Below are 20,512 nucleotides of genomic sequence, written 5' to 3' on the forward strand. Positions count from 1 at the left end.
AAAGTGGCGGTCGAGTCGCGCTGTGTCAAATTGTAGGCCTAACCGAAAACCACCAGTGGAAAAGAGGCATTAGACTACTGACAGTGCTTAATTACACATATGACTGATGCAACAGGATGACACACTGGATATCTTTTGAGGAGATGAGGTCATCTTATATCTCTCTTGCCATCTCTCTCATCCTCTGTCTTGCTCATTCTTTTGCTCTTATACTCTCTCTCGCTCTCTGCCCCTCTCTGCCTCTCTCTCTCTCTCTCTCTCTCTCTCTCTCTCTCTCTCTCTCTCTCTCTCTCTCTCTCTCTCTCTCTCTCTCTCTCTCTCTCTCTCTCTCTCTCTCTCTACCTATCTATCTCTGTCCGAGGCTGTCTGTCTGGTAGATATCCAAGGGAACACACTTAAACCAGGCTTTCACTGCCCAGGCTTTTGCCATTCATATGGCTTATCACATAACACCTTGCGATGGACTATTTTCTCTGCTATTATATGCTATTGCGTAATGCAGAGAGACGAGACCTCCAGACCGTGTTACTAATATAAAACCACGGCTTTTCTTTTGCATGCTCCTATGCCTCTTCAACACTCATGGCTCTGAAGTCCCCCCCCCCCCCACCCCCACCCCCTGAGAGACTACGAGTCTACCTCAGGTAACTCTGAAGTCTGGCATTTCATGCAGTTTTTGATCACTCTTCTACCCTGTTTCATTCTGCGTCAAACATCCCAGAAATCAATGTTCACCACATGAAAAACATCATTAGATGAGACAAAGATTTCAAGAGAAAAAATGGGTGGGGTGCAGCAAGACATTTGTGGGAAATTAGAGCATTTTTGACTTTTATGTAATTTTTATTTTCTGTAATAACAAGCATGGGACATGCAAGAGAAATGCTTTACAGTTACTGTACCTTTCGTACCACCTGTCACTAATGCATTCTGACATTAGAATCTGTCTGTCTATAGATATGTCCATATAGATTTACTACAGTATCTGCCAACCAAAGCAGACATGGATAGGCACAGAGGCGATTCTAGGATCAGATGGGGCCCCAAGCAAAAATGCAAAAGAATGAACATTTGAACCAAAATCACCACTACTGTGGTAAAGTGTGGGCTGTTATTCACTATCTAGGGGTTTGGGGGGGGGCCCAAGCGGCTGCCTGCCTTGCCTGGTGGCAAGATGCGCCTCTGGATAGGCAAATGAGTCTTGAAAAGGACTTGAAGACCAACTTGAAAAGTTGACAGGCTGAGCAAACTGGTGTGATATGTCATGAACAGTCTGTGTCAAAACAACAACATAGGTGGAATAACTTGTGATGAAAACCTTACATATGCTAGGCCCTGTGTGTACGTATATTCCAGGACTGGTGTGGGGTCAAAAAAAGGCCTGGGCATTTTTGCACGGCCCCTGCACCTGTATGGCAGATTCCCAATCCAGTAGTATATTTCCATTACTCTGACAAGCAGGAGCTGGTAGGCTTAGTTGGTGGAGGCTGGCTAATTATTTCACATTTTATGTTGACACTGCTGTCCTTGTGTTTAGACAACCATAACTATATACGGTTGCTGATCATTGTAATTAAAATAAGTAGTGGATAACAATTAGTGAATAACAATTAGGCATAATAACAGTCCTTATGAGCGAGACATTCACATTTTCTCATTTCAAGATTAATTAGCCTGCAGAAACAGATTAACCCTGGAGAACCCAAGCTAGTTACTGCCAGCAATAATGAGCAACATTTCAAAATATATTAAATATGACCTCAAGAGCCCAAAAGAACGACTATCTTTTACATTATTTTTTAGGCAAGTTTGAAATATGATGGGTGAAAAACAAAAACGTTGTGCTTTCGATAGAAAATAACTGTGGCTTTTTAAAGACTGGCTTTGACTGACAGTAAAATGTTACGGAGGAGTGCATAAATAGTATTATGCTATATATAGCAGCCTAAAATAGGCTTTATAGTAGGCCTATAATGGTAGGCCCACCATAATGAGTTTTATAATAATAGTTTTATAATAATAATAGTTTTATAATAAATTATATTGTATACTAGTACCCATAGTACCATAGTACTATAAAGGAGTCTATCATGTAATAACAAAACACGTGTAGACTTCTTTACTGGAGTTCTTTCTGTCGAAGATAGCTATTGCATGGGGGGGGGGGGGGGGCAGCATAATCGCAGGGAGCACTCTGCTTGGAGCGCACCTTTGATGGTGATGATGAGCAAAGCTGCGTTGTCCAATCGCCGACAGCAGAGCGTTATAAAAGCCCAAACCCAGTTGTTCCCTGTGTAGCGTGTTGTACAGCGCGCACATCCTCCAGATATGAGCATATTCACCCACGGGGTGGTCAGCATTAAGAGTCATTGCGTGGCAGAGATTGCTTGGCATTTCCTACAGTATTTACTTATTAAGACCTAGATTACTTAACGTGAGTGAGTCTTCTTCTTTGCGCAAGTGTAAACTTTTGTCCTTGCCAGATAGCCATTTCAACAGGAACAGCAGAGAGCGCAATGGATGAGACGGGATGAGCAAAGTCACAAATCGGCGTGGGAAATGAAGGGGTATCCTTTAAACTTGGGACTTTTGTCTGTCAACACAATTCTCATCATCTCCCACCGAGGAGATTGAATATGGAATGGATGTCATGAATGAACGGAATACGTCGCAACGCTGGGTGATGCGAGGGGTACTGGAGGATGACCCGTTCGACTCTCCTTTTGTGGCTTTTAATAATTTCAGTGACTTGGCAAACAGAACAAATCGCTCATGGGAGGACGTGTACAATTTCACTGACGAGTTTGGTAAATCCGATTATATTGGCGACGCCGGATGGGGCATTCTGAGAATAACTATTTCTGTCATTTATTCCGTGGTCTGCGCACTTGGCTTAATTGGAAATATACTTGTTTTATACTTAATGAAATCCAAACAAGCATGGAAGAAATCGTCCATCAACCTCTTTGTCACCAGTTTGGCAGTGACAGACTTTCAATTTGTTTTAACCTTGCCCTTTTGGGCAGTGGAGAACGCAATGGATTTCACGTGGCTTTTTGGGAAAGCAATGTGTAAGATCATTTCTTATGTGACTGCAATGAATATGTATGCGAGTGTGTTTTTTCTCACAGCAATGAGTGTGACTCGATATTATTCCGTAGCCTCTGCGCTCAAACACAAACGCCGCCGTCTGCGCCTGTCTCCAAGGTGGATGAGTGTGGCCGTCTGGATTTCGGCGATAGTGGCTGCGCTCCCAAACGCAGTTTTCTCCACAACTGCAACCGTGTCAAACGTAGAACTCTGCTTGGTGAAATTTCCAGTCAGAAAAGGCGACGCGCCGTTTTGGCTGGGGCTTTACCACGCGCAAAAAGTACTTTTGGGATTCCTCATTCCGCTGGGAATCATTTCGGTCTGTTACCTGCTGCTTTTGCGCTTCATCACCAATAAAAATGTCAATACGTCAAGCGCCAAGAGACGTTCCAAGGTAACGAAATCAGTGACAATTGTTGTTCTCTCGTTTTTCCTCTGCTGGTTGCCCAACCAAGCCTTGACAGCATGGGGCATTCTTATCAAACTCAACGTTGTTCATTTCAGCGACGAATATTACACGACCCAAGCTTACATATTCCCCGTATCCGTTTGCTTGGCGCATTCCAACAGCTGCCTAAACCCCATTCTGTACTGTTTGATGAGGAGAGAATTCAGGAAAGCTCTGAGGAAACTATTTTGGCAGATTACCTCTCCCTCAGTCACAAACATGAGACCCATCACAGCTTCGACCAAGCCGGAGCCAGACGCACAGGCGAATGCTCTGGCACCCCTGAGTCCGCAAGAGCCGGCGCTCATTTTCTACCCACCTGGTGTGGCGATGTACAGCGGGAAGAACGACATCCTACCTAACAGCACCTAACTGCTCAGTCACTTGTTGGAAAATATGTGTAGGCATTTTATTAGCCAGAGTTCCTATATCGTCCTTTTGACTTTAAAAATGACATTTTTGTAAGTCATGGAAACATGTCTTGTCATCTGTGCGGAGACGGTGATGAGATACTGTTTGTGCCCATTGCAGTAAACATAAATGAATTGAATACATTTTTACGTGTAATGAATTGTTTCACCCCCTCCAACAGAACCAGAAGTAATGCACTAGAGGCACACACCTCAAATCAAGGCCAATGTAATATTTGGGAAAACATAAATATCAAGCTATTACAAGAGCAGATTTTTTAATTCAGATTCTGTCTGGTTTAACACTTCTCCACAAACCTTGATATTCAGTATCCTATTCTTTTCCATCAGCTCCATACTTTCCATGTTCAACATTAAATGGCACATGGCCACACACAAAAAACTAAGTAAAGGCAATTAGGAAATTTTATTATATAATTTTTATACATAATACATAATATTTTTTTACATGGCTTAATCCACATTTCTGATGAAGAGGGCAATGAAGACACAGCCGAAGAGGGACACCGTCGACGCTGAGAGGACCACCACTATGACGCTGCCTGCTAGGTTGACCAGGGCTCCCAGCCCGGCGCCCACTATGATTTGAGCCAGCTGCACCATGCATGTCAGGGCCGCGCAGTCCACGCCCATGCCCCGCCGGTGCACCGATGGCTCCTCCAGACCCAGCTTCCTCCGCTCCTGTCGGGAGGAGAGTGGAGATGGACATGGAAGGAGGTGGAGAGAGAGGGAGCGAGAGAGAGAGAGAGAGAGAGAAGAGGTGGAGATGGAGGAGGGAGTTGGAGAGGGGAGTAGAGGGAGAAGGGTAGAAATGGAGGAGGGGATTTAGGGAGGAAGGAGGGAGGGAGAGGGGGGATTGGGGAAGAGAGCGAGAGAGAGAGAGACAGAGAGGATAAGAGAGCGAGAGAGAGAGAGAGAGAGAGAGAGAGAGAGAGAGAGAGAGAGAGAGAGAGAGAGAGAGAGAGAGAGTGTGTGTGTGTGTGTGTGTGTGCGTGCGTGCGTGCGTGCGTGCGTGCGTGCGTGCGTGCGTGCGTGCGTGCGTGCGTGCGTGCGTGTGTGTGTGTGTGTGTGTGTGTGTGTGTGTGTGTGTGTGTGTGCATAAGAAAGAAAGACAGACAGACAGAGAGAGAACAGTTTCAAACAAATTATTAGAATGAAGACAATTATTGAGTACAAATACATTGTAACAGTGAGCTGAAAATGTGCCTGGGATTTAACAAAAACGTGTTCCCCAGGGAGTGAAAAAGACTAAGCTTAAATATATATATATTTTTAAATAAACACGTTGTTGAGCTCACACACTAGTTATTTATTTTCTGAATGCTTTATTGATTCAGTTTCACATCTAGTGCATAATTAAAGCATTCATTTCAGTTTCTTCAAAATATTATGAATTGAAAATCAAACAAATCAAATTCAGCTGGCTCTTCTGGGATTTAGTCCACCTCTACAACTGCTGCCTCTTGATTTCCATCACAGAGGTAAGCCTGCCTCCAGTCTCTAATTAAATCTGATCAATATTGATTACCACACGCACACAGATTCCTACTTCACAGCAGAGATTACTGTCTAGACTTGCAACAAGTGTAGCATCTCTCCATAGTCTGAACACCTTTCACTCCTTGTATTTTCAATTAACCTGTAGGTGTAGGGGGTCGGACATCCCTGGATTACAAAGATAAAATTCTGCCTGCTATTCGTTTGTTAAGATTTTTCCGAATACGGTTGACATACATTTGCCTCTTAAACATGATTAAAAAAACATAACCTCCTTTGGCAGAAGTAATTATTGTCTGTAAAGTATGTGTGAGTTATAAGATGTGTTAAGCAAAATCAAGGGCTTTCTTGGTCCTCATTACGACAGTATCAAGCGGTGTTCCTAGGCCCTCGCACCTGACATGGGGCATGGCAAGTTGCATGGCTGTACGTAATACATGCTCAAATGATAGAAATGGTTAAACTGCATTTTCATGACTGTTATGAAAAAGTGGAATATGTGGCACTACATGTGGCAGGCAACATGAGGTGGTGTAATGGTGCATGTTTCTTTGGGCATAGTCTTGGCAGTGTGATGGTTATTGTGGCTCAGCTGTTTGTTCTGAACAAAGAACATTGAAAATAACTCTGTTTTGAAATGAATGTTGAATGAATGTTAAAAGCAATGTACCGTAATACAGGACTGTTTTTGTTGTGTTATAGTATGGCTTTTTGGTGATTATGTGTGGCCTGATGTATGCACAAATTCTTTTTAGATTGCTCTACTGGAGTCCAAGAGTAGACTATGACCAAAGCAATGAGAGACCAAGACAAGGTGAAATGGTGTGATATCCAAAACCCCTGCACAATTTCACATCTCTAATGTATTGAACTCATGTCCACCACAACTTGTGCAAATGTGACTTGGTGTAGGAGAAATACATTAAATTCCACATTTCCAGAAGTTAATTCACCTACCACATGATGGCACTATGCCAACTTGCCATTTAATTCATATACCGGTACAAATGTTTGTTGAAGCTCATCTTTGGGGAAACACTGCAAAATGTATTGATGGGACATTTTAAATTAAATAGATAAATAGATAGTTGTTAGCTTAAAACAATTGAAAAAAAAGTATCTTTTTTTATAATCTATGTCTTGATCTTATATTTGCCCAAAATTAGGTAACAAGGCAAATCTTCTATTCGGTTTAAAATGAGTGTTTTAAACTTCAAATTTCTAGCACTTCATTCAAAGACCACTGGTGGCCTTATACGTTTGGGGGGGGGGGGAGGTCTTGGTCAGATTACGTCGTTTTGCATCCAGCCAAAGCCGTCATTGGCATTGCATGAATGGTGAATGGTGAATGGTGCGCGGTGAATGGTGTGCGGATGTTGAAGCTCCAGATGGGAGTCTCATACAGCAAAGAGGTATAGGTGTGAAATCCGAGCACATCATTCTGTTATACTTTCACACAATGAGAGCCGTGTTCGCTTGGCATGTACATGTACAGTATGTCACAGAAATGAGTACACCCCCCACTTTTCTGCAGATTTGTAAGTACATGTTTTCATCGGAAAACATTTCAAGGGACACTGTGCAATGGATATGGTCAAAAAAGGTACTGCAATTATGCTGCTCATTGAAACTGGGTTGGCTATCGCCAAATTTGATATTTACATGAAAGTTTACTACGTAATAATCAAATATTTTCTAGTATGGTCCAAGTAAAGTCATTTTTGCAGCTAAAAATGGCTATTTTTGGAAATGCAAATTGGCGGACCATTTTTCCAGTCATAATGAATACTTAAAATTTGATGGTGGTGGTAAGTATTCATGAAAAAGGTAACATCAGTGAATGGGCAGCATGAATTCTGGAAATGAACAACTAAAAATCTCACACAGTGTCCCTTTAAGACATTTTACTTTGCTACAATGAACAGTAGCCAGCGTACAACTTGTAGGCTAAAGCCACTTCAATGTATTGTTCACTCAAAATAATTTGAAACACAGGCACTACTGTATAAAAATGTACCTAAAAAAAAGTGAGTACACCCTATGTTAAAATGCCATAGAGATCATCATGATTTGCTTAGGTAGTCATAGTAGGCCATATGTTGACATGCATGTTTCTTTTGGTGAAATTCAGCTTTCCAATATTGGCATTATTCAAGCAGGCCCAAAACATGTCAGTCCCACTTCCATGCTTGATTGTACAGACCGGTAGGCCTAACTTTTCTTTGTACAAATCATTTTTCACACACACATCATCTAAAGCAGATTGGTTTATCTTGGTGTCATCAGACCACACATCATGGTTCTACCAACCCATAATCTTACTCCGTCTCTGATGAGGCCAAGATAAACAAATTTGCTTTAGATTTTGTCAATTACGTATAGTGGTAAGAAAGTGATTTCTACAAGGAAAAGTTCCCGGTCTGTAAAATCAAGCATGAGAGTGGGACTGACACTGTTTAGGGCTGAATAAATGCCATCAACATTGGAGAGCTGAATTTCACCTTAAGGAATGTCAACATGTACTGTACTACAACTACTGAATCACATCATGACACTCTATTGGATTTCAGTCAAATCTCACACATACTGTATCACTTTTAGGCAGGAACAGATTCAAAATGTAAAAGTTCAATGTAAGGCAGGGATGAAACACACACTGATGAGCTCTCTTTTATTCACTTTTCATTTCAAGACACTTCAGGCTAACACGGCCCCTTCTCAGACACTCTCCGAGGGATTTAACCTGAGGATAACCACTTTTGTGGGTACATGTTAAGTTTGTGTAGAACTCTTCTGCTCTACAATTTCAGAACGCAGTATAATTCGAAATGGCAAACTGAGGGAAAAAAAGGCTTTAAAGTTTCCTTTCTGGCCACGCAACTGTGTTGGAGGTGAAGTGGTGATGACACTTCCATATAATACTTTTTTATGGTGGAATTTTATGCACGTTGGTAAGTGAAGAATTCTTGCACACCTCCTTGGTCAGGTGCGTAGGAGTGGAACCCCAAAGTCACCAACGTTAAAGTAAAGAAAGCTCCCGCACACTGTTCACATTTGCATGGTTCAATGCAACGTTTCGGTCTACTGACCTTCTTCAAGCAATTAATTGCTTGAAGAAGGTCAGTAGACCGAAACGTTGCATTAAACCATGCAAATGTGAACAGTGTGCGGGAGCTTTCTTTACTTTGGAATTTTATGCACACAAGAAAAAAAAACAAAACAACATTGTCATTCATTTCTAGCTGAAAAATCAATATACTGCGTTCTGTTGTGGTATTACTGTCTACACCAAAACCACGGTGTCAATGGAGAAGTGGAGTATATTGCGCGATATACTGCATTCTTGGCTAGTACAACGTAACCTCCTGAAACCAAAAAGCGCAGTATAATCGGTTTTTATCATTTTTTTTCTGAAAAGGGACCAAGTTGGACCAACATTTTTTAACACAAGAAAAAGAAGGTATTTTAAAGCCAGTTTCCCGTCTAAACCCATTTTCGACCATTTTCAAGATACTGCGTTCTGAAATGGTAGGGCAGTCTTGCACACCTCCTTGGTCAGGTACGTTGGAGTGGAACCCCTGGGTCACCAACGTTAAAGAAAAGAAAGCTCCCGCACTGATCACATTTGCATGGTTCACTGCAACGCTTCAGTCTACTGACCCTCTTCAGTGGGTCAGTGGGTACATGTTTAAATATTAATGGCTGGATTTTTATTTTTTTGAGTGAGCAACAAATTAAAGCAGTTATGTAAATTGTATACAGATTACTATTGATTGTGACAAAGTGAAATGTCTTTAATGTTGTCCTATGAAAAGATATACTTACAAATCTGCCAAAATGTGAGGGGTGTACTCATTTCTGTGTAGTGGAAAGTGCGCACATCCAGCAAAAAAGCATCAGCAGGTGCCAAATCAAAAGATTGTCATATGTAGGAGCGGGAAAGGATCTGCACACTGCTTGCAAAAGACTTCATTTATTAGGAGCAACGTTTCGATCATAGATCTTCTTCAGGCATCTCTCATTTCTGTGACATACTGTATGTTCTCAATTTGTGCGGGAAGGAAAAGCCGTCACCAGGCAACGATAAGATGTTTTGGCACCCATAATAAGATATGCCGCTGCATTTGACGTCACACCACCGCCTATGTGTCCGTAAACACGCTGTGCAAGAAGACACCCCACAGGGGGTGATGATGATTGGAAAAGGGATGCACACATTCAATGCCCAAGAATACAATTATATAATGTTCCATTATGTTGCAAGGTGCCTCAGCATCTGCCATGCTTGTTGGCTTGTTGTTGTGTGTATAAAGTGTGTGTGTGTGTGTGTGTGTGTGTGTGTGTGTGTGTGTGTGTGTGTGTGTGTGTGTGTGTGTGTGTGTGTGTGTGTGTGTGTGTGTGTGTGTGTGTGTGTGTGTGTGTGTGTGCGCGCGTGCACATATAACAATAGATGTTAGCATGAATAGGTGTGTGTGTGTGTGTGTGTGTGTGTGTGTGTGTGTGTGTGTGTGTGTGTGTGTGTGTGTGTGTGTGTGTGTGTGTGTGTGTGTGTGTGTGTGTGTGTGTGTGTGTGTCCATATTGTTGGGGGGTCTCTGCCTGTTTGGTGCCCTCCCTCCCAATTACCCATCATGCAGCATAAGACACCCCCATGTCATGGAGTGTCGGTCTGGATCTGCCAATCCTCCCCCAAGGACTATAATCATATCGCTCTCATGGCTGTCCTACACTGATTTAAGCCCTTCCAGAAATGACATGGAAGTATTTTCAATGGCTTATGAATCCGTTTGCCATGTTATCTGTATTTATTTTTGCTCGGCTTGTCAAATGTGGTCACTGTGTGAGCATGTCACCGGGGGGATAAGTAAATGTTTTTACATGTGTATGGATGCCACATTTCCTTTTTCTGTGTCGAGCAAGATTACAGAGTGCCATCTCAGGGCTCAGTGGCTGACACGGTAATTATTAGAACATATGCGCACTGACAAGCACACATACAGTACATACTGTATAAAAATGCATGCACGCAAGCACACGGGCACACACACATGCTCTCTATCTCACAAACACACAAACGCACATGTGCGCACACAAACGCACATGTGCGTGCGCGCGCACACACACACACGTTTGAGAGTGTGTGGACACTGAGCACATTCATTTGCTAAATTTGCATAAGAGCTTTCTACCGCACGTGCTGGGCCTTACACTATGCATGGAAATTATAGTCATCCAATAACAAGCATGGCCACTTTGCACAGCTGAATGTATATAAATTGCTCAGTCACATGCACATGGATGTTCGTGAACCTGGCCTGGGATCATGGCCGTAACTACCATTGAGGACACAGAGGTCATGTCCTGAGGTCAGGTCATGTTTTTTTCAGTAATGTGAAATTTATCTATGATGAAAATTGATAAATGATCAACAATGATAAATTCAATCTGTATATGCCACCCCAAATTATCCTCAAGGCAATAATTAATGAAAACAAACTTAAGAGTTTGACTGGTGTTTGAAGGATTCTAAATGTCCAGTATGCAGTACAGCGCACAGTATTTGACCTCTGTATTTGAAAATGTCTAGTTAATGGCCTGGCCTGGGATTACCCGATTCAGTGACTTGAGCAACTACAGTAACTGTACAGTAACACATGCCTAATACATGCCTAACTGTCTGTATAAGTGACTTAAAAGAAGCAGAATTCATAATTTTTCATTTTGCAATAAGGACTTCATTACGGATTTAATCCTAATAAGGACCTAGTAGGCTATTGACTTTGCCTAACACATGTTTTATAAGTTACTTATACAAGCAGAATTAGGCGTGTATTAGTCTCTAACATGTGAACTCTAAAAGTGTTCCTGAGCAAGAGGCAAAAGTGAAGTAAAAAACTTCAGTTAACAATACGTATGATAATGAGCTATGATGCAGTTCAGCATCAACCAATGGCATGTCTATATTTTCGAAACATGAGCTTTGATTGGCCGCTCCCCCGAATTCAGCTTCTCAAGCACGTTTGCCGTGTGCAGTCTGTTCATTCAGTGAGACTTGACACGGGTGAGTCATGCCAAAAAGTCTTTTGCTATTCTGAAGGAGTATCCCGAGCCATCTGTCTTAATCAACTCTCTTAGCCGAAAACCCCCACCCAAAGGCAAACAATTATACTCTCCTGGATTTAATTACTGATTGATTTATTGCAGGTGTTAACATCCATGGGACTGAATGGGTAATGGCTCAGAATAAAGCAGTTGCGTGTGTGTGTGTGTGTGTGGGGGGTGTGTGTGTGTGTGTGTGTGTGTGTGTGTGTGTGTGTGTGTGTGTGTGTGTGTGTGTGTGTGTGTGTGTGTGTGTGTGTGTGTGTGTGTGTGTGTGCGTGTGCATGTGCGTGTGCGTGTGTGTGTGTGTGTGTGTGTCTGTCAATCTAAGTAACTCATAATATTTTTGAAAACGCCATCACGATTTGTCTATCCAGATGTCTGGAGTTAGTCTCACCAAAGGTTATCTATTAGAGAGTGAAAGAGAGAGAGAGTTTTTAGGGGGACTTGGCATGTTCCTTATAATATGTAAAAGGAGTAAGATTCATTGATATTTATTTTTTAGGTTGATTTACGACAACATAGGGGAAATTGTTTTTTAGGACACAATATTCAGTTAATAGGCCTACCACTTTGCAGTGATAGTGAAAGAGAGGCAAAAGTTGCTATATCAGTACGGAAAGTCAGTATATCAATGATGGTAAGCTTTTGGGCAACTGTGTTGTTTGTTACAAAGCACAACAAAGACAGAGATTCTGCTATCTTAAAATGATGGTCAGACTTAGCTCCAGTTGTGGCTGTTGATAAGGTTTGCCAAAGATTCCAAGGCACACTGCTGGTGAAGTTCAACAGCCACAACTGGAGCTAAGCCTGACCATAATTTTAAGAAACTTTTAAGAAACTTTATTTTCCTTGAGCCAAAGAGCACCTGCTAAAGAGAAAAAAGTGAAGCAGCACTCCTCCGTGATCAACATTCTCTAGTGAACAGTTGGTTTTTTAGCATAAGAGATTCTGCTATTATGACACTGCGGTTAAAGGGCATGGTGTACAGTGCTGTACATAACCTAAACCCTATTCCCAACCTAAACCCCTAGAGGTGTTGCAATTGTAATGGCTTAGCAATTCTGCTTGACTGGGAGCTCATATCGATACAACACTGACTGGCAGGTCAGCAGGCAGGCATGTCAGCAGGCAGGCAGGCAGGGTGTTAGGCAGGAAGACTGCTCACCTCCTCCTCCCTGTGCTATTCGGACAGAGGTTTAAAAAGTCCTTTATTGGACCAAAAGATTCAGATTTTTACAAAGCCTTCAAAACATCATAATTTTTTAAGCAAAGCAAAGAAAAAAACAAAACCAAAAACCAAACCAAACCAGTTCCCTCCTTACAGCCTCAACACCAACCTCTCCTCCTCATCCACATCACTCCTCCCAATCCCCAAATTCCCAAAAAGACATCTACATCATTCACCAATTTGTAATATGCGAACTCCACCTTGACGCTACACCCCACCATCCCCTTTAAAACTTCCACGGGGTCTGTTGTCCCCTCCCCAAGATTTTTATTTTTCCGGGTTCGCCATAGTATTGCCAACTTGGCTGATTCCACTAAGAAATTGAAGAGGCACACTTCCTTTTTCACCTTAACCCTATAAGCAGGGCCAGTGACAAAACTGCAGTGTGAGAAAGGCAGCTGCAACACATTCAGACATGAGGTCGGAGCTACCAATAGGCATTGTAACATAAGCCAATGGGCTTTCAAACTAAACCTAAATCCTATTTCTAACAGGAATTTTGGGCAGTCATGAGTAAGCAGTTAGGGCGTCAGACTTGTAGCCCAAAGGTTGCCGGTTCGACTCCCAATCCGCCAGGTTGGTGGGGGGAGTATTTAACCAGTACTCTCCCCCATTCTCCTCCATGACTGAGGAACCCTGAGCATGGTACCATCCCACCTCACTGCGCCATTGGGGGCTGCCCCCTTGCACGGGTGAGGCATAAAGGCAATTTCATTGTGTGTGGTGTGCAGCTTTCACTTGTGTGCTGTGTCACAATGACAATGGGAGTTGGAGTTTCCCAGTTTGGTTTTCATTTCACTTCTAATCTTAACCATTACGCAGCCATTTGTACTGTAGGTCATATCGACACGACACCCCGGCAGGCACGGAGATTGAAAAGAGGAGGAGACGCGCTCACATTATCGCCTAATGACTCACAGTTTTGGTTGAATCCGACATAAAACATGCAGTAGATGAATTAAAGGAAGCGATGGACAGCGCTCTTCAGATTTTTCTTTTGGATTTTTCTTGGGCGAAAAAATAAAGAAAAAATCTGAAGAGCGCTGTGTGTAGGCCTACATCGCTTTCTTTAGGCAGGGCCAGAGAGAGTAGAGAGAGAGAGGTCCCATTGGCCCATTGTTTCCGGGTTCTATTATTGGGGGGGAAATCCCCCTTTAGGCAGACCTGAGGACTGTTCTATTCAGTGCTAGGAGCATTATGACACGCCCCTTTAGGCAGACCGGAACCTGGTCATGTTAGGTGCCCATAGAAACCTATTATGTTGGCATATCTCTATACTTAAAGAATCTCTGATTGCATTGCTCACCTCCTCCTCCCTGTGGTACTCGGAGATGAGGTTGAAGGGCATGGTGTAGAGGGTGCTGGACATCACTCCGAACACGCTGCAGAGGGTCAGTGTGGCGATGACGTTGGGGAACAGGCCGATGAGGCTGGTGCCCAGGCCGAAGACGAAGTAGCCCACGAAGTAGAGACCCTTCAGACCAATGTACGGCAGCAGCAGCCTCTGGGCATCTGATAATAAACATGATAATGATAATGATAATGTTAATAATGTTGACAATGTTAATAATGATGATAATGATGAGGATGTAGATGATGATGATGATGATGATGATGATGATGAATAGAGAGTTAAGAGAGTTGGTCTTTCAATCCTAAGGGTTGCCGGTTCGAAACCCCCCTGACCTCTACCTACATCTCCATCCATGGCTGAAGTGCCCTTGAGCAAGGCACCTAACCCCAAATTGCTCCAGGGACTGTAACCAATACCCTGAGAAATAATAGTTGTAAGTCGCGTCAGCTAACTGCAATGTAATGTAATGTAATGTGATGATGATGATGATGATGATCTAAATGATTAACTAAACGATTTTCATATGGAACAAAAAATCTTGTGTGATTAATCATGAATAAGTAATTAATTAATAAATGAAGTCATATCCCTACAAAAAACATAGATTCAAGATTAAGAGCAACTGTAAGGCATTCTCATTATGCAAAACTTTAAACAGCCTTTATTGAAAAGGTTTGGTCACATTAACCCTTTAATTTAATAAAAGACCTAATAAATGTTTTAGCAATCTAGCCTTCATCAAGGAGTCAAACCAAAGGACATTAAAGCATCTAATGGCATCATAAAATAGCCTAATTAGGGTGAAGCTGTAGTGATTAATTAACTACTCATTAATAATGAATTATCGAGTAATAATGAATGCTATCATGGACATTTTGTAAAATGAATATAAAAAGAGGGTCAAGGATTCTCTAGAAGATAACCTCGGTTTTGGTTCTACTTTTGTCAACATGCTGACTTGGCTGTGGCTTAAACATGATCAAAAGACCCCTTAATGACGCTCTCCTATACGGTACACTCTTTCATGTGACTCAACTGTAAGGCATTCTCATTATGCAAAAGTTTTATAAGCCTTTATTGCATAGGTTTGGTCACATTAACCCTTTGGAGTCAAACCTTGGAGTCAAACCAAAGGACATTAAAGCATCTGATGGCATCTTAAGCTGTAGTGATCAATTAACAACTAATTAATAATGAATTATCTCGTAATAATGAATGCTTTCATGGACATTTTGTAAAATGAATAAAAAAAAGAGGATCAAGGATTCTCTAGAGATAACCTCGTTTTCGGTTCTCCTTTTGTCAACATGCTGACTTGGCTGTGGCTTCATCAAAATGGGTCTTAGCGGGGCACAAAGATCCGTTAATTATCTGTTAATCTCCTATATAGTACACTCTTTCATGTGGCTTAATTACTGTCTCTGTTTGTCCAAGACAAAGCAACGGGCCGGTGTTTTGCCGGGTGCACAGGGAAAGCTGTTGCTCTCACTACTGGGATGATTAATCACGCTCGGGCTCAGGATCAGTCTCTCAGGGAGAGAGAGAGAGAGAGAGAGAGAGAGAGAGAGAGAGAGAGAGACAGAGACAGAGAGACAGAGACAGAGAGAGAGGAAGGGAGGGACAGAGGTGCTCAAACACCAAAATGATGCTGTCAGCTGAGCCAGTGAACCACAGTATGGTGTACTGCTGAGCAGGCTTGGCTGGAGGGAGTATAAGAATCTGAAAAGGTGAGAGGTCCTCCCTGGGTATCATCCAGAAGACAGAATCCCTACTGTTTATCTTGCTCCTGGTGCCGCCCCCCAACTGACACTCCCCACCTCCATACAGTCCATCTTCAGCGGGCGCAGTCTTATCTGCTTGCCTACCTTACCCCTCCCGCTGTGCAAGTGTTATAAGAGTTATGTAGTATAGCGAGATGCAATCTTGAGGCAAATCTTCGGTTCCCTACCCGTGTGTTAGAACGCCCACGTGAGCAAAATAGAAAATTTAAAAAAAAAAAGCTTGAGTGTTATGAAACGAGGATAGGTTGCGGAACGGGCGCCCTGAGAGTTAAGTAAACTCAATTTCAAATTGTGATAGCAGAACTTAATAGCTGACACTCTGCCATTCCATGCCGAGATGGCCATGATGCGTTCATGCATACATTACATTACATTTACATTCCCCTGCAATGATTTTTTTTGATCTGCAGTGCAGTTTCACCAGGACAGATAAGCATCCATTCAAAGCACGTCACCGCTCTCCAAAATGAAAACACCCATAACCATGGGGTCAGCGAGTCAAAAGAATCCAATAATTCCTCATGGGCCATCGTACTCCTGTAAGACTGTAATGGTTCTCGACCCCCCAACCACAACCCCTCTCAACCCCACACCTTTCCTTTCATCCCATCAAATCCCCCGGGTGCCGTCTGATGATGAGGACAGCTAAGTTGATAAAGATGATGAAGACCCGGGCACTTACACGAGTAGAGAGCAGATGACACAGCGTTTATGCACAGGCCCCAGCAGCCCACCTCCACCCCCCTCTCGTAGGTGGCGTAGGCCGTCGAGTTGTGCTCGGCGTAGGGGTCCCCTTTGTACACAATCTAAGGTAGAGAGGGAGGGTAGAGGGAGGGAGGAAGGGAGAGATGCAACAAAAGAGGTTGATTAGAAGTAAATGGCGTCTTGGGACTTTGCAATGGACACCATCATTTACCTAGAAGAGAGGCTGAGAGGAGACGAAATGAGCTGGAAGATGCGAAGAGCACTGGTGGACGGGACCGCCGCTCTTTGATGGCTTCCGTTAGCCCTCAGACGGCCCCGATAAGCCGCACTGTAATTATAGCTTCATCCCAGACAGGGGCGGAACTGTAAGTGGGGCAGAGAAAAGCATTTGCCCCAAGGCCCAAAAAGGGGCCCTCCTGTATTTGTGGTGGATGGGGGCCCTATTGTGACCTAGACAGGCCGCATGAGGGGCCCTGTTAGTGTCTTTTCCCTGGGGCTCCATGATCCTAGGTAACGTAGCCGCTTGTTGATGCTTGATACGGATGACTGACTGGATGACATGAAAATAAAGCACTGTGCATTCTCAACAGCAGACGTAAATCTCTCTATCTGTGACAAGTGTACTGCCATAAAGGAAAGAAAGGCGCTTTACCACTGCATGCTGATTGCGGAGCGGGAAACACGAATGCCATCAGGACCTCCTTCCTTTGCAAATTATAATTACCCAAACTTTGATTACATTTTATTTTGTGTGTTCAGCATCCGTGGCTACATACCATTTTGTTTTCATTATTTCAATAATCTCTAAAATGGCAAGCATGCTCTTAACCACTTGATGTGTTTGCTTAATCACTAATTGCGGCTTTACAAACATTGCGGATGACAATTTAGTCCAGGGAAATGGTGCATTAATTAAAAATGTACTTTAATTGTGTTATGAACTTGAGATAACTGTAATTAAGATGTCTCTCTTCATTTGTTAAAAAATACACCACACTGTATGTATGTATGTACAGTGAGTCCAATATGTATTTGATCCCTTGCTGATTTTGTTGGTTTGCCTACTAAAAAAGACATGATCAGTCAATAAATGTTATGATAATATGTATTCTAATATGGAGAGACAGAATATCAAAAAGAAAATCCAGAAATTAACTGAAGAGAATATATATTAATTTATTTCCATTTCATCGAGCAAAATAAGTATTTGATCCCCTGCCAACTGATTACAGTTCCGGGCCCACAGACCAGATGGGCACTTCCGATCAACTTGTCATCTGAATTAAAGACACCTGTACATACTAACATGCATAAAAGACACATTGAATCAGCAGAATCAGTCCATAGTATGAGTGAATCAGTCACACTCCAACCTCACCAGCATGGGAAAGACCAAAGAGTGGTCAAATGATATCAGGGACACGATGTTAGACCTGAACAAAGATTAAATGGACTGCAAAGCCACAAGAAAGAGACTGGGTATTAATGACCCAGCTGTTGATGCATTTCTTCCAAAATGTGAGGAATACAAAATGACTATCCATCAGCCTGTCTGGGGTTCTATACAAGATTTGACCTTTTGTAGGGATTTGATAATCATGAGAACAGAAAGAAATCACCCTAGAGCTGTACGGGATGAACTAGGCAATGATATCAAAGCTACTGACCAAAATCACTGATAAAACTACTGGTAGCACTTAATGCCACAGAGGTTTAAAATCCTGTAGTGCACACATGGTACCTCTACTTCAGAAGGAACCGGCGCAGTCCCACTTGAGGTTTGCCAACAAACATCAGACTGGTTTAGGATATGATAAGGAGGTGCTGTAGTCAGATGAAACCAAAATCAAGCTGTTTGACATTATCACAATTCAATGTGTTTTGAGAAAGAGTACTGCTGTCTATGATCCCAAGAACACCCTCCTCACCATCATGCATGAAAGTGGTATCATTATGGTTTGAGGGTGTTTGTCTGGGCAAGGCACAGGACAACTTCGCATCGTCAATGAATGGATGGAGGGAGACATGTAATGTGCAATCCTGAGTGCAAACGTCCTTCCCTCCACCACTACACTGAAGGGTGGGCCATTTTTGGATCTCCCAACATGACAATAATACACAACATACAGTCAATGCAACAAAGGAGTGGCTCAATAAGAAGCATATTAAAGTCGTGAAGTGGCCTAGACAGTCTCCAAATATTAACCCTATAGTAATTCTATGGAGAGAACTGAACCTCCCATTTGCCAAGCTACAGCCACAAACTATTAATGTTTTAGAGATAATGTGCAAAGAAAAATGGGCAAAAAATATTTTCTACTATATGCACAAACATTGTCATTAACTAAAAGAAGCATCTAACCTCAGTGCTAGACATATAGGGCTTTGCCACAAAGCACTTTATCCTCTTTAGCTAGAGGGGTCAAATACTTATTGGCCTAAATTGAATACAAATAAATTAAAATATATTATTTTAAGTTATTTTCTGGAATTTCTTTTTGATATTCTGTCTCTCCATGTTTGAATACATATTATCATAAATGTATAGACTGATCATGTCTTTATTAGTGGGCAAACCGGCAAAATCAGCAAGGGATCAAATACATATTGGACTCACTGTATGTACATCCATGGTGACTACAATTTGGGGTTACATCCATCTAAAAGATTGACACATAAAAGAAAAATGTCATCTAGAACTAATTTCTAAAAGAACAAATTATATGTGCCCTTGCGCATACAAAATTGGACTTAAATATAAAACAGATGGATCCATCAATAAAACAACTTGCCAACAAAAGCATCAAAACATCTGCAACGTGTGTTTCCTGCCCTCATGGAGTTCATAATGAAACTCCCCAGCTGTACTCTAATGCTTATTTCACAAGCTCACATAGATTTGCACTTAAAATACTGCCCACAGTGCCAATCATTATTTTCACATACCGTCTTATTCACTCTCTCTCTCTCTCTCTCTCTCTCTCTCTCTCTCTCTCTCTCTCTCTCTCTCTCTCTCTCTCTCTCTCTCTCTCTCTCTCTCTCTCTCTCTCTCTCTCAAACAGTGAGTACATTGAATCAGTAATGGGGGGAATGGGCAAGGTTAAGTCAAACAGGACTGTATGAATGCATGCTCCTCACTCCTCCTTCTGCGTAAAGGATTTATGTAAGTTCACAGAGGGAGTGTTGGCTGCACAGTTTGCACCGTGCATGGTAAAGAAGCTCATGTCACTGACCGCAGAGGCGGACTTTCCATTAGGCAAACCTAGGCAAATGCCTAGGGCCCTGACCAAATCTGCCCTCCATAGGGGCCCCACCTGTCTCACCAGTTGCAGTAAACACACAAAAAAGTAGGCTTTGTCACTTGTGCAAAGTAATGAAAGATATATGTAACTCAAAGACTGAAATAGCACCAAAACACAGAATTTTATGTCTATATAATGTCTTTTTAGGGCCCCATGTTGATATTTCGCCTAGGGCCCAAAAATGGCTAGATCCGGTCCTGACTGACAGAAAAATATGTTTCTGTCTGCCCCACCCACCATCCTCTTTTCCCGCTCCTCGCTGACGGAAACAGACAACCATGAAGCACAAAGTGAACGACCTTGCATGTCCTTCATGCCATTTATTACCTTTGATGGCAGGCAGGTCCCGAAGCACTCAGGAAAAAAAACACGCCACGTTTCTCCATTATTATAATTGAAATAAGTGTTCCTAAACCAATCAAGACATCACTCGCGTAATGCACGTCTTTTTTTTGCTTCTAATTTGTTTATATGCAGGCTTGGAATAACACAATGCAATCAAATCAACAAACAGTAAAACAAATGCTTTCCATGAAACGTGAAATGCATTCAAGATTGCAATGACGACGGTGTAAA

At 42.3% G+C, this 20,512-nt stretch overlaps 2 protein-coding genes across 2 annotated transcripts in view; one reads left to right on the forward strand and one right to left on the reverse strand.

Annotated features, from left to right (window-relative positions):
* Positions 1-2,683: 2,683 nt before the first annotated feature.
* On the forward strand, positions 2,684-4,055 carry rxfp3 (relaxin family peptide receptor 3). The gene has a single exon (XM_063211128.1). The coding sequence runs from the start codon at positions 2,684-2,686 to the stop codon at positions 3,908-3,910; it is 1,227 nt and encodes a 408-aa protein (XP_063067198.1). The 3' UTR covers positions 3,911-4,055.
* A 319-nt stretch (positions 4,056-4,374) lies between these two features.
* slc45a2 (solute carrier family 45 member 2) overlaps positions 4,375-20,512 on the reverse strand; it is a 55,777-nt gene continuing 39,639 nt past the window's right edge. The window contains exons 5-7 of the mRNA XM_063210123.1: positions 16,612-16,735; positions 14,101-14,306; positions 4,375-4,650 (exon numbers count right to left, since the gene is read on the reverse strand). Coding sequence (XP_063066193.1) covers positions 4,423-4,650; positions 14,101-14,306; positions 16,612-16,735 — 558 coding nt within the window. The 3' untranslated portion in view covers positions 4,375-4,422. The remainder of the gene's footprint in view (positions 4,651-14,100; positions 14,307-16,611; positions 16,736-20,512) is intronic.

This window comes from Engraulis encrasicolus, chromosome 11 (assembly GCF_034702125.1).
Source record: "Engraulis encrasicolus isolate BLACKSEA-1 chromosome 11, IST_EnEncr_1.0, whole genome shotgun sequence".
NCBI lineage: Eukaryota > Metazoa > Chordata > Actinopteri > Clupeiformes > Engraulidae > Engraulis > Engraulis encrasicolus.